Source organism: Prenolepis imparis, unplaced genomic scaffold, assembly GCF_030444845.1.
Source record: "Prenolepis imparis isolate NDT839.2.m4 unplaced genomic scaffold, iyPreImpa1.0 SCAF_1, whole genome shotgun sequence".
Taxonomy (NCBI): domain Eukaryota; kingdom Metazoa; phylum Arthropoda; class Insecta; order Hymenoptera; family Formicidae; genus Prenolepis; species Prenolepis imparis.
The window spans coordinates 86,408-99,447 of record NW_028141159.1 but is presented as its reverse complement, the minus strand read 5'-3'; the positions used below and the strand labels follow the sequence as shown (position 1 = coordinate 99,447).

Genomic DNA, 13,040 nt, shown 5'->3' with positions numbered 1-13,040 from the left:
ACTTAAATTAAAAGTTTGGTTAAGGTTAAGTCTTTTTTATTCTCACCCAAGTGACGAAATAATACGAAACTATATATAGACTCATGATTATAATTCTATTATGCGAGATACACAAAATCACAGAGCAAATAAGAGATTAATTCTTATATTTAGAATGATAAAGTGTAATTATACTTTTTTTAATGTACTAGATTACTAGATTATATCGATCTCTTTTACTGGGTTAGAAAGTGGAGAACTTTGTGTTTAGTCTTTATAGAATGAAATTAGTACACGAGATATACATGTAAATTCGTAAAATGTTTCGCAGTATAATATGAATATAACATGAATGTGAATTTAGTATTGAGGATAGATTAAAGGCAGAATGTATGCAGAATGAAGAGTTTTGATGGGCACAAAACGATGATTATGATAAATGGCGGCGAATTAAATGATTGTATGCATATCTCACAGCCCAACGCGCTCGTCCTTTGTGTTTGAATCCTGGAGTGAGAAGGATTGCATTCACTAAAACAGATTTTACACAGTGTAGTATCAGATGCAAAATACATATGTAAAAAAAAAAAAGATTAATGCATTTCCTGTATAAATTTATTTATTACCTATGATGTAAAGTAGAAGTAAATTGTTGACTGCGTTACCAATCCATGCAAAGAGAATAAGACAGAGGATTGTTGCGCTGTAGTACTGTATAACACAAATAAAAATACAGCTAAAGTAATTTCTTCGTTTTTAAATGCAATCTATATACAATATATCTAGTAAATTTCATAGCACCATCAGCGAACTAATTTTTCGTATGTGTGTGTTGTATGAAATGACAAGTAAACAATTATTCTTTTTATTATATAATTTTCAAAAAAATAATCTTAAATATAATGAAAATATAATTTGCATCTAATTGGATTTAATTATATATTAATCCTGACATTATATATTAATCCTGATGTACACCTTTTTTTTTGACAAATAAGTTTTTATGCAAAAATTAATAACGTGAATAATAGGCCAACTAAACGAGCACAAAAGCAATAGGATGTTGGAATAATTTTGTTTTTATTATGATAAGACCGAGTACGGTCGAAACGTTTACGCTCACTTTATCATAATAAAAACAAAATTATTCCAACATCCTATTGCTTTTGTGCTCGTTTAGTTGGCCTATTATTCACGTTATTAATTTTTGAAATTTATACGAGCGGATTATTGATATTTTTTAGTTTTTTATGCAATTTTAGAATTTGTTTATATGTATTGATAATATGTATATCTCATACAATAGCACATATACAATAGATATAGATCTTTCAATAAATGACAAAATATAATTATTGTGCAAATATGTTTAAATATTTTTGGTATACAAGAGATGAAGAGTAAAAATTGCAGTAGCTATTGATTATTACACAGAACTCTACCCTATAAATGTATCCATACAAATATCATCAGTAGATAGTCATTGTAAAAAGTATGCAATCGATTTAAGAGAAACTACTATTTCCAGTTAGTTTTAATTTTTTCTTTCTAAAAAAATCGTTTATACTGCTTATACATTCACGATTCATTGGACATCTAGAATAAATTAAGGGTGACGCACTTACGATATTAGGACGATCATGTCGAATTTTCGAGATGGACGTCCATGCACCTTGTATTTGTAATATTGTGGTCGAGAGATTTTGGCAGACCTCAATCAGTTTCTTTTCCTTTTGTCCAGTCCAACTTTGTGCATTGCATAAGATGGAAGTCAAAATTGGCACGAGATAATCAACAAGGGCAAATATCAATAGACATACAGATATCATCGTCAGTAGGGTTGGTTCTAGAATCCATATGACACTGCAATAAGAGAAATATTACTATTTTATATTTTTCAATGAATATTTATATTTTCCAATAAATCTACACAAGATATCTTAAAATCACTTTTTATAATCTATAATCTAGTATTTCCTTGGCCACAATTTAGATATAATTTTTCCTCGTATCAAGAATCATCACAATTTGTTATAATTTTCCAATTTTACTATATATCTTTATATTTATAACTAAGAATTATAGATTAAACAATTCTATTAAAGTCTACTTATAAAATTAACAAAGGGGCACCGTCGTTTTTTTTTCTTTTTTATTTTCTGTTTTCTAATTATTAGAAATCTGTATGTGCCTCGAGTGATTTTCGATCGAGGAAAAATCAATAATAAATTCGAATCGAAAAAAAATATGTAGTGAAAAGCCGAATCAATGATTTTGGTAAATCCTAAAAAAAAGCTATATAGTTTTTATATATATAAAAATTATTTAATTTACCAGAATATCATTGTTACAAGTCCGACAATCAGTCCAGGGTGCCAGCTACGTTCCCATAGCAAAATGGAATTCAAAGGCAGTATTATCTCTCGCCAGCATTCCATCTTGCGCTTTAATTGTTTCATGTGCTTTTCCTAAGATAATATCGCATTATCAGCAGGCGAAATCGAGTCTTACTGTCACTGATTTTCTATTGCATATTAAGTATAAAAAAGTATATTTATATATAAGTACTATTTATATGTATATAGAGGTACTTTTGCATTTGCTCAGTCGCGATTCTCAGACATATACATATATATATATATATACACAATTAAATAGGCGTAATTAATTAAAGCGAATTTACCTTTTCGACCGTGCCATCATCCGTCATTGTGTGAAAATTTGTGATATAACAGCGGAGTTTAAATTTACTTTAACGATGATTTGGGAGGAGGGGGAGGGGGGAAGAAAGATGCAGTACGCCACAAAGCTGCGAGGGTTGAAGTCGTGAAAGAAAAAGAATCTGGTTTCGCTGGGAATCCGTACCCGTACAGAACTTATCCACGTACCATCATCTCAAGGTATATGTAATTTCATCGAAAGATACTTAGAAATTTGCTCCGAATCACAGCGACGCCGACAAGCAACAAAGCGTCAAGCGACAAGGCGACAAGCCGTGCGCGTCTTCGAGTTAAAAAAAAAACAAGCGCAAAACGTTAGAGCCGGAGGACGGAGACGGGTCGAATCAGTCGAATGCTGGACGCTGAGGAGGCAGGAGGCAGGGGCAGGAGCATAGAGAGAGGTGATGGGTGAAAAAGAAGTGGGAGGAGCAGGAGGGGGAGGAGGAAAAATAATCGACTTCTAGCTTCGAGAGTACAGTCGAATCTGGCACGCGATTGGCTGTCAGTTTAAAATGTTGGTTATTGCAGGCGATGCCGTGCTAATGTTGTGACGTTAAGCCAAGTTTTCCTACCTTACGCTGCGCGCTCGAAAGTTAGACAGAACGTGTAGTTGCACGCGAGACGCGAGGCCTGGCCGAGATCACGCTACAAGCTTTCGGCGATTATGGCTGCCGCCGTGAGCTCCGTGAGTATCCCTTATTAGTTATTGCGAAGCGAAAACACGTCTATTCATCGCGACTCGCGACGCCTTCTTGTTTACCTATTTACCTACGCTTTTTAATGCGCGCGCTTCGCGTATTGAAATGTTTGTGCCGCTTGTGAGAGCGATATCGCGAATCGTACGTTCTTGCAGAATGTGGAAAATTTGTCACCGCAAATTATCCGCCGGGTGGCCAAGGAGATGGCAGAATTGGCCGCGCAACCACCCGAGGGTATTCGTGTCATTTCGAACGACGATGACATCACCGATATCCAAGCTGTCATCGAAGGCCCAGGTAAGATCGATCGACCATCGGCCTTTCTTGGCCGTGCTTTCTTAGTCCTTGAGTGTCGTCTGATTTACGCTTTATATACGCTACGATAAATTTTCGAGATGAAGCATCCTTTTATCGACCATAACCTAACCTAACCTAACCCAACCTAACTTGATCCAACTCAACTGAAGGTGCCTTTTCATGCTGACGCTCGACGCTCATTTTTAGCGTCAAAAGACGTCACGTGACCAAAATTGACGAATTGGTATCTTTATTTTTGGTCACGTGACGTCTTTTGACGCTAAAAATGAGCGTCGAGCGTCAGCATGAAAAGGCACCTTTTTATATGTCATTCGTTTATGGTAAATTGTATATGTTTGTGTAAGTTTCGATTTTAATTGATAAAATAATATAGGATTAATGGATGTGTGTTTCTCTTTTTAATAGCTGGGACTCCGTATGCCAATGGTTTCTTTAGAGTTAAATTAGCTCTTGGGAAAGACTTCCCACAAGGGCCACCTAAGGCTTATTTCCTCACAAAGATTTTTCATCCCAATGTAGCAAAAAATGGTGAAATATGCGTTAATACTTTGAAAAAGGATTGGAAACCAGATCTTGGAATACAACATATATTATTGGTAAGTGGTCGCAATATGGTTATATCGTATCACAAATACTTGCTTATCATTAATATATTTTGCTTTTTAGACTGTCAAATGTTTACTAATAGTGCCAAATCCTGAATCTGCTTTGAATGAGGAGGCTGGTAAATTGCTTTTAGAAAGTCACGATGAATATTCAGAGCGAGCAAAAATGATGACTGAAATACATGCACAGGTAATGTCTTATCGGGTATCCAGGTTTTATCTTGAAAATTACAAGACTTTCTTCCACCGATATAAGGTTATTTGTTTTGTTCAGGGAGGTGGAAAAGGTAGTAAAGCTGGTCTGGAGAGTTGTGCCTCTTCGGAAAGTGGAGGACCTCTTCCAAAAAAACATGCGGGTGATAAGAAATTAACAGCAGAAAAGAAAAAAATGTTAAAAGACAGGAAGAGAACATTGAAAAGATTATAAAAAAAAATCATTATTTATTTGTCTTTTGTAATTTAAAACATTGGTATGGGGTACTGTTGCTCGGGTACTCGTATTGTATACAATTATTATTGCATAGTAAAATTTTATTATCTAAACATGACTGATCTTATCATTAAATATTTAGAGAATTTGATATTTCTAGTATGCAAAAACATGAGGAAGAGAGAAACAAAAATTGATCTACATTATGTGGAAGATGAAGTACAATTCTGTAGCAACCTCTATAATTGCAGGCTGAATTATAGTAATAGCCTGTTCTCTATGCTATTTATTAGCAAATATTTTTACATATGTACAAAACAATACGTGATTAAATAAAATAAAATGTGTCTTCGCAAAATATATCTTAAGTGTCGATATTACTTAATAAGAATTGTATAAATATAGTCACAGTTGTCTACGTCTTTTGTAATATTTAAATATCTTTTTTTATTGAATGTGCGCACATTAAGTTAAATCTTGAAATGTCTCTATAAATATTAAATAATGAAATAATAGTAGGTGAAATAGCTTTATATAAGAGTTATATGTTAAGAATTCTTGTCTTTAGGTGGGTAATAAAAACTTTTTACTTTAAGAATAATTTTTTTTTATTAAGAGACTCTGTCGTCAGTTTTTCTTCAGTCTTGCACCACTTGATTGCAATTTATACGCTGCACGATTAAAAATATTTACATTTTCTTACATGTCCATTACTGTGTAATAAAGTATATTAAAATATTTTATCCGACTAGTTAACACTATGTCACAGCCTTAATTCTTTATATATAATGCACTAGTCACAGTTACATAATGTTTATTTATATATTAGAGAAAGTCCACCAAATATATATGTTACAAAAATATCTTCTCGTCGTTTATTTTCTATTTTCTCAGCCATTAAAACCACCTTAATATATAGGCATAGTTTTTGATACTTGACATGGTACTTAAATAATCAGATTGTGAGGGCTAGAAGCACATTCTGTACTTTGATAAATAACAACTGTTCGAGATGCATCTCATTGTATTTTTCATCAGTTGAGCACACACGCACGATAATACATACAAATCCATACAGTCTTTACAATTGTAAGTTGTTCTTTTTTTAACTTTCTTATTGTATCACATAAAAAAAAATCTATGAACGTCTACGAATGATATTCGCGGAGATTTTGTAAAACTGATTCTATCAATTTTCGAAAGAATCGTCAAAAATAAAAACTAAAAATTAATGAGAATTTCTTTACATTTTACTATATATATATATATATATATATATATATATATATATATATGTACACATATATATATATATCTTAATAGTTATATTTATATTGTATGCTTCATGAAAATAAGGGCAACAATGTATATTGTGTTAAATCAGTTTGAACAAAATCTGAAGAATAAAGAAAATTTTGTGGCATTGTTACTTGATTTCCTTCACATATGCTTCCAATTCCGCATCTAATTCCTCGGCTGTGGGTGTCTTTGTCACTTGTCGAGTGGCGCCTCTACCTCCACGTCGACCACTCCCACGACCTTAAATCCACAAAATATATAATATATATAAATTCTATATCATGACTAGAAACCGCTAAATATATTTTGAATAATAACTACAACTCACATATTTAGAACAAAGAATAATTTTCAAAAAAGATAGAAGCTGTCAATTTTATTATTATATACATTAATTGCACAATTAAGTTGCATTAATAAATTACCTCTGACAGGTCCTGTGCCACGATTCCCCCTAAAACGAGTCTGAGGTCTCTGTGTATAATTGGTACCGCTTAATCTTGGGCCACCACGGACAGAAGTGACTGGTAATTCAGAAGTGGCGACTTGTATGTTCATTTCTCGACCTACCGATACATGTATACCATACATTGGAATAACGAATGTAAAACATATTCATGCAAATCATAATTTACAATAATCTCTGCAAAATTTTCTCTAATGTTACTCCGTGTGTTGTAACTTTTAAAAATGATAAAATAGAAAATGCTTAATATCTATGTTACAAGATATAAACTGGAAGAAAAGCTAAATGATTAAAGGATATTTAAATACAGATGTAAGTTTTATAATTAAAAAGGTACATTCAGAACACAAGTATACATATATTTAGGTACATACCATCCAACGGTACTCCATGATACTGTTTCATTGCTTTGATAGCATCTGCTCGTCTTTCAAATATGACATCTGCAGAGCCTAAAGAACGACCTGATCTATCATAATGTACTGCTGCCGATTTTAAAGGTCCAAATTCACTAAATAATTCCTAAAAGATATTAACGCAATTAAAGTAGTTTCTTGTACTAAAATTTTTCTGTACAAAAATGTGCTAATTAATTCTTCTATAGCTATATAAAAATTGATACATTGAAGGTCAGGTGTTCATTAGGTAAAACAATTATTTTTTTGTAAATCTGTTCAGGGGTAAAGAAATTATATGGATTTTATGTAGACTAATTAAATGTGTTTGATTTGCAATTTAATTTTATTAAGATGCACTAAAGAAAAGAAATAAAATCTACTCTATATATAATATCTTAGTACCTGTATATCTGAATCTGATACACCAAAATCAAGATTTGATACCAAAAGCTTGGTTGTTCCTGCATTGCCTATTACACCACGACCAACCTTTTTTACACCATCAAACATGTCATGTTTCCAAGCACTGTTTACATCACCCTATACAATAAAGAATAAGTTTTTTACATGTTCCCTAACAAAATGTAGTTTCTTTTTTGTCGATATTGGATGTTTAATTGCAAAGAAAATTAATAACTTGCAAAAGAAATATTGCTTAAAATAATAATTGAGAGTTTTGATATAAACAAAATAGATTTTATATTTACCGACACACACACACACGCGCGCGACACGCTTGCGAGTATTTATATTAGTGAGGTACAATATATAAATGTATAAAAATATTTAAGAAAGAAAAAAAATATAATAGACCATTTTTATTCAACGAGCCGTTAATTATTTATCTAAAGTAAATAATAGAAATGAGTATTTTGAGTTTGAAAACTATTCCATTTATTTTATATATATATCCCTCCGTATACGCGTCCATACTCATTACACATAGTTTTACTCTTGCGCGCGTTCATGCACACTAGGCCATACATATACACGCGCGCACGTACACGTACACGTATACGTATACTACCAACATATTCCGGGAAAATTAAGTAAAGGAAAACTCGATGAAACATACTCGTATCGTTTTCTTACCCTCGTGTACGGCAGAGAACTACGTGCAATACCACCACGATTGCGTCCTCGCATGACGCCACCGCCGACCCTTTGCGCCCTACGTACTCCTCGACGAGGCGAATTGCCGACACCTCTGCCGCGTCTATTGCCGCCTCGCGCCCTAGACCCCTTGGTCTGTTTAATAATGTCGTCCAAACTCATCTCTATTTTATCAACCATCTTCATTTGTGCGATTCGCAATGGAACGTAACTATCACGCAAAAGGAGTACCGAAGTAAACCAACCTCTCTCACTGTCGTTTTTTCACGATGGCGGCAGCAGGCGGTGAAACGAAAACGAAACCATGAAATAGTGCCGCAGAGCAATCTGGGTATTCTGGGTACTAACAGCCGTGGGTTATATGATGGTTGTGATATGCGAATCACGAGAGAAAAGCCCCTCGCACAATGCCAGGCAACAGGCAATAGAAACAGGAAATAAAAAATATCCACCAATAAGAGCAGGGAATAGATATTATTCCCTGCTTTTATTGGTAGATATTTTTTATTTCCTGTTCCTATTGCCTGTTGCCTGGCATTGTGCGAGGGGCTAAAGGCTGGATTATAGAGGCCGTAAATTTTTTCCGTAACCGTAAATTTAAGGATTCAACCAATCACGTTGCCAAATCAAGCAACGCGATTGGTTGAATCCTTAAATTTACGGTTATGGAAAAAGTTTACGGCCTCTATGGCCGGTATTCATAGTCCGTTCCACTGACGAGATAAGTGATTTTGATTACATATATATATAATTAAAAAATACGATAGAATAATATCTAACCTCTGTTCCTATTGGTAAATATTTTTTATTCCACCAATAAGAACAGAGAATAGATATTTTTCTATCATTATCGCTATTCCTATCGCTATCGCTTAGCATTGTGCAAGGGACTTTAGAGTGAGAAGAAATGTTGGGGCATGCTTGGGACACGCGACGCGCGAACAAACCTAGTAAGAATAGATCGAGCGTGTCCTCTTGTAAGCAATGAAGCTCAAGTAGAAAAGGACAGAAAGTAGGTGCCGTCTAGAGTCCTATAATAAAGACTGGATTATAGAGGCCGTAAACTTTTTCTGTAGCCGTAAATTTAAGGATTCAACCAATCGCGTTGCTTGATTCGGCAACGTGATTGGTTGAATCCTTAAATTTACAGTTACGGAAAAAGTTTACGGCCTCTATAAACCAGCCTTAAGGCTTTCGCGATCTTGTTTCTACTTTCTGATCGGTCGATTATAGCCGCCATGTTAGGCCCGCAAGGTCCCACGTGACCCATGTGTTTTGTGTTGTTTATATACCGGGTGTCCCATTTTAAAGGACTCACTCAAATATCTCAGAAATACTGCGTTAAATCGAAAAATGTTTCCTACAAAAGTTGTAGGGTTTCGAGAGGGACATAACATAGTAATATTCATATGACCTTGGGCGGCGCCTCCAAGGTCAAGTGAAGGTGAGAATGAATTTTTTAAATGGAAACCCATATTTTTTATTATAACATCTTTTTCTACTAATTAATTTGAACAACTTTTATCTGAAGCATTTTTTTATTTTCCTAATATTTTTTCTTCTTTTCAAAATTCATTCTCATCTTCATTTGACCTTGGAGATGCCGCCCAAGGTCATATGAATATTATTATGTTATGTCCCCCTCGAAACCCTACAACTTTTGTAGGAAACATTTTTCGATTTAACGCAGTGTTTCTGACAATGAGATATTTGAGTGGGTCCTTTAAAATGGGACACCTAGTATAATTTAAATAAATGCACACTTGTAATCACGGTAAGTAGAAATGTTTTTTCTTTGTTAAATAACTGCAGAAGACTTCACTGATATTGTGATATCCTTATTATTGTGCCCAGTAGTACACATTAGAGTTCTTATAATGAGAGTCTGGCCAACAGCTCGCTTTGGGAAAATTCTGCGAGAGAGAGAGAGAAATATACGCCATCTTACTCTAATCTAACCTAACGCATGCAAGTTAGAGTAAGATGGCGTATATTTCTCTCTCTCTCTCGCAGAATTTTCCCAAAGCGAGCTGTTGGCCAGACTCTGATTATAGGAATTCTAGTACACATATATGCGACCTAACCTCTTCATTCGTGTATCTGATTCTCATCATAATTCGTCTTTTTGCTCCAGTTTGCACTGACATTTACGGGCCTAAGATGGCGGCGGTGGCAAGGTGTGGGGGTAGGATGGGGGTAGAATTCGCGCCTCTCTTATTATAGGACTCTATATAGTTTATATATAGATACCTATTATAGTAAACTTTTACTACCAACGCGAGTTTTGATTGGCTTCTCTGCTTTTCTGCTTTCTGCTTTTCTGCCAAGGTGTGACTCCGGCCTAAAGTGAGATCTTCTCTCTGGTGAGATCATGAAGAATAGAGATAAGGAGGCCGAACTGTGTGTTCGGGCTATGCGACCCAAACCGAGGCCCGGCAATAGTACCTGTAGATACCTATAGATGGCATTGCAATCACAAGATGCTCGTTAGTTTGAGAAAGAGGAGAGATTGCAGGATGGGGAGCAAGAAGGATAGAGAATGACTAACACAAAAGTCCACCGTGTCGTGTGAGTCCCGTTAGGGATCCTATAAGGAGGGATGCGCCAAACTGGCCGCCATGACACCACCAGTGGGACCGGAAATTGAGCGAAAGTAAAGCGCGCGTATAATTTAAATGAATTACAGTAATATATACAAAATAAATTACGGTAATATGCATAAACAAATAGATAAATAAAGAAATCATGTAAAATATTTAAAATACCAGAATTTAATCGAATTAGTTAGTAATCAATGAATTATATATTAGACATTTAATGTATAATTTTTTTATATTGATTTAATATAAAAAATTATAATAAATTATAATAAATGTATATTAATTAATTTTATTTACGAAATTTTATAGTGTAAAAAAATTCTTAAAAAACATTTTATAATATATAATGTATATAATATTAAATATATTGAGTTTAAATATGAAATATGAGAATAATATTGTATAAAAATTTCGATATATAAATGTATCATGATTGTTTGGAGCTGCACAATAACGCATGTTATAAATTTCTTTGCTGAAAAAGAAAAATTTTTAACGATATCAGTTTGAGGTTAGATTATAATGTAGATAGTTTTTTAACTTAATGAACATTTTTTTTATTAAAATATATTTAGCAGGATTATTATTTTTAATTTCCATTTCAATATAGCATACTTACTATTATTAAATCGTATATATTCTCCAAAAAATTTTTTATATGTCGTAGCACTCCTAATATACACTACCGTCATGTATTACGCGCGGGCAAAGCGAAGCGGAAGTATCCCACAAATTGAAAGCACCAATCCGCAGTCAGCAGTCTGTTTGGCGCATCCCTCCTTATAGGATCCCTAAGTCCCGTGAGGCAAAAGCGCAACCTTGCGGAGCATTAATAAACTACATTTAGGCTTGGCATTCTGTCGTACTTTTCGAAAATTCCTCCATGCTAGTTCGGCCTCCTTATCTCTATTCTTCATGAGTGAGATGTAATAAAATATAGTTGAGATAATAACAGAAATATAGTTACTTATATTGAAAAAGAAAATTATTACGTCATCGGTATAAAAATTAACAGTTTCTATATGTTATAAAGAAAAATTTTATTTCGCCATAGTAGATGTTCAAAGTATTTTACCGTCCATCGCGATATACATACACACACGTTTCATCCTCATTATTGAGATTCCTATTTATGTTTAAAAATAACAAATTTTTTCTTATTTTTTGACAGGAGTTTTTAGATTCGTTGCTTCAATTTATATCTAACAATAATAAGTTATATATTTAACTTATATATAAAGTTTATCATGTTTTTTAATTATTCCTACAAATAATAATTTAAGTGAGAAATAATCATCAGTTAAAAAGACGTCGAATCAAAATGACTTTTCAACTAAAGAGATCGGTTAATGTAGACGTCTAAAATTTGATCGATTAGACGTTTTTGTGTCCTTCAAATTTAACCTTTTTAAGATGTTTATTAGCCGTTTATAAAATGTTCAAAAAACGTTTAAAAGACGTGTTTATTACAGTAGCTTATTTTATTAAACTTATATTAGACGTTTATTTCGATAAAGATAGAATGATAGAATATATATAACAATTTAAAGTACATTCGGCAACGGAAGAATGCCTTAACAAATGAATATAAGCTACTATTCGAAAATATATAAAGAACTATATTATAATATATATTATATTTTTATTTTGTTTTTTATTTTATTATTTTTACATAATATTATTAATTATTTAATTATTATTTATTTTTAAACTGTTTCATATAAGTTTTAAATTTATAGATAAATATTTTTACGTAATCAATATAGAAAAAAATTTTCGATAATTTTTGAGTTGCAAAATAGTTCAAATAACTGGATTTCAACCAGCATAAACGACATAATCGTCTAATAGTCGTCTTTCTAACATATCATTTCTTACTGGGCTAATATGTATCTATAACTTATAGATGAAGGGGAGACTGCACCTGCACGGTAAGTTTATCATGACCAATCTATTTTTCATGAGACCTATTATTTAAATGTTGTTTGACAAGAGATAATTGCCTTATAATAACATATCTTGTAAGTCAGAAACTGTTGATTTCTAAACTCATTATTTATGTTCTTGTTCATTCTGATAAAGTATATTATACGTATGAAGTATACATTACAACAAAATTTACATAATTAGATTGATTTAAAACATCTTTATAATGATTTACATTCATATAATACATGTATACATAATGATAATGTTTACACACACACACACACACACACACACACACACACACACACGCACGCACACACGCACACACGCACACACGCACACACGCACACACGCACACACGCACACACGCACACACGCACACACGCACACACGCACACACGCACACACGCACACGCACACGCACACGCACACGCACACGCACACGCACACGCACACGCACACGCACACGCACACGCACACGCACA

The 13,040-nt window shown here is 33.4% G+C and overlaps 3 protein-coding genes across 6 annotated transcripts; 1 reads left to right on the top strand and 2 right to left on the bottom strand.

The window, feature by feature from the left end:
• Window positions 1–197: 197 nt before the first annotated feature.
• Window positions 198–2,802, bottom strand: Arl6ip1 (ADP-ribosylation factor-like 6 interacting protein 1). 2 transcript variants are annotated; one of them, XM_083044719.1, is made up of 5 exons: window positions 2,663–2,802; window positions 2,314–2,503; window positions 1,605–1,842; window positions 606–690; window positions 198–510 (listed from the first exon to the last, which is right to left on the bottom strand). In XM_083044719.1, exons 2-5 carry the CDS (start codon window positions 2,436–2,438, stop codon window positions 410–412), a joined length of 549 nt encoding a protein of 182 aa, XP_082900845.1. In that variant the 5' UTR covers window positions 2,439–2,503; window positions 2,663–2,802; the 3' UTR covers window positions 198–409. The 2 variants fall into 2 exon arrangements, with proteins under 2 accessions (XP_082900845.1, XP_082900836.1); XM_083044710.1 differs by having other exon boundaries at window positions 202–510; window positions 2,314–2,447.
• A 441-nt stretch (window positions 2,803–3,243) lies between these two features.
• LOC145939974 (ubiquitin-conjugating enzyme E2 S) lies at window positions 3,244–5,110 on the top strand. Of its 3 annotated transcripts, XM_083044678.1 has the most exons (5): window positions 3,244–3,384; window positions 3,553–3,694; window positions 4,121–4,311; window positions 4,382–4,510; window positions 4,595–5,110. In XM_083044678.1, exons 1-5 carry the CDS (start codon window positions 3,364–3,366, stop codon window positions 4,745–4,747), a joined length of 636 nt encoding a protein of 211 aa, XP_082900804.1. In that variant the 5' UTR covers window positions 3,244–3,363; the 3' UTR covers window positions 4,748–5,110. The 3 variants fall into 3 exon arrangements, with proteins under 3 accessions (XP_082900804.1, XP_082900823.1, XP_082900814.1); XM_083044697.1 differs by lacking the exons at window positions 3,244–3,384; window positions 3,553–3,694 and adding an exon at window positions 3,966–4,035; XM_083044688.1 differs by lacking the exons at window positions 3,244–3,384; window positions 3,553–3,694 and adding an exon at window positions 3,992–4,054.
• Window positions 5,111–5,547: 437 nt separating this feature from the next.
• Ref1 (RNA and export factor binding protein 1) lies at window positions 5,548–8,344 on the bottom strand. Its single transcript, XM_083044649.1, has 5 exons — window positions 8,006–8,344; window positions 7,316–7,453; window positions 6,890–7,037; window positions 6,475–6,615; window positions 5,548–6,289 (listed from the first exon to the last, which is right to left on the bottom strand). Exons 1-5 carry the CDS (start codon window positions 8,210–8,212, stop codon window positions 6,177–6,179), a joined length of 747 nt encoding a protein of 248 aa, XP_082900775.1. The 5' UTR covers window positions 8,213–8,344; the 3' UTR covers window positions 5,548–6,176.
• Between the last annotated feature and the right edge of the window lie 4,696 nt (window positions 8,345–13,040).

Coding starts and splice junctions, on each gene's coding strand:
- Arl6ip1 (XM_083044710.1), bottom strand. CDS start 2,689: ATGACGGATGATGGCACGGTCGAAAAG. Junction 2,448..2,662: donor ATGATGGCACGGTCGAAAAG/GTAAATTCGCTT, acceptor ATATTATCTTAG/GAAAAGCACATGAAACAATT. Junction 511..605: donor ACTTCTACTTTACATCATAG/GTAATAAATAAA, acceptor AATCTGTTTTAG/TGAATGCAATCCTTCTCACT.
- LOC145939974 (XM_083044678.1), top strand. CDS start 3,364: ATGGCTGCCGCCGTGAGCTCC. Junction 3,385..3,552: donor TGGCTGCCGCCGTGAGCTCC/GTGAGTATCCCT, acceptor ACGTTCTTGCAG/AATGTGGAAAATTTGTCACC. Junction 4,312..4,381: donor GAATACAACATATATTATTG/GTAAGTGGTCGC, acceptor TTTGCTTTTTAG/ACTGTCAAATGTTTACTAAT.
- Ref1 (XM_083044649.1), bottom strand. CDS start 8,212: ATGAAGATGGTTGATAAAATAGAGATGAGTTTGGACGACATTATTAAA. Junction 7,454..8,005: donor GTTCTCTGCCGTACACGAGG/GTAAGAAAACGA, acceptor TTTATTGTATAG/GGTGATGTAAACAGTGCTTG. Junction 7,038..7,315: donor TATCAGATTCAGATATACAG/GTACTAAGATAT, acceptor AATATCTTTTAG/GAATTATTTAGTGAATTTGG.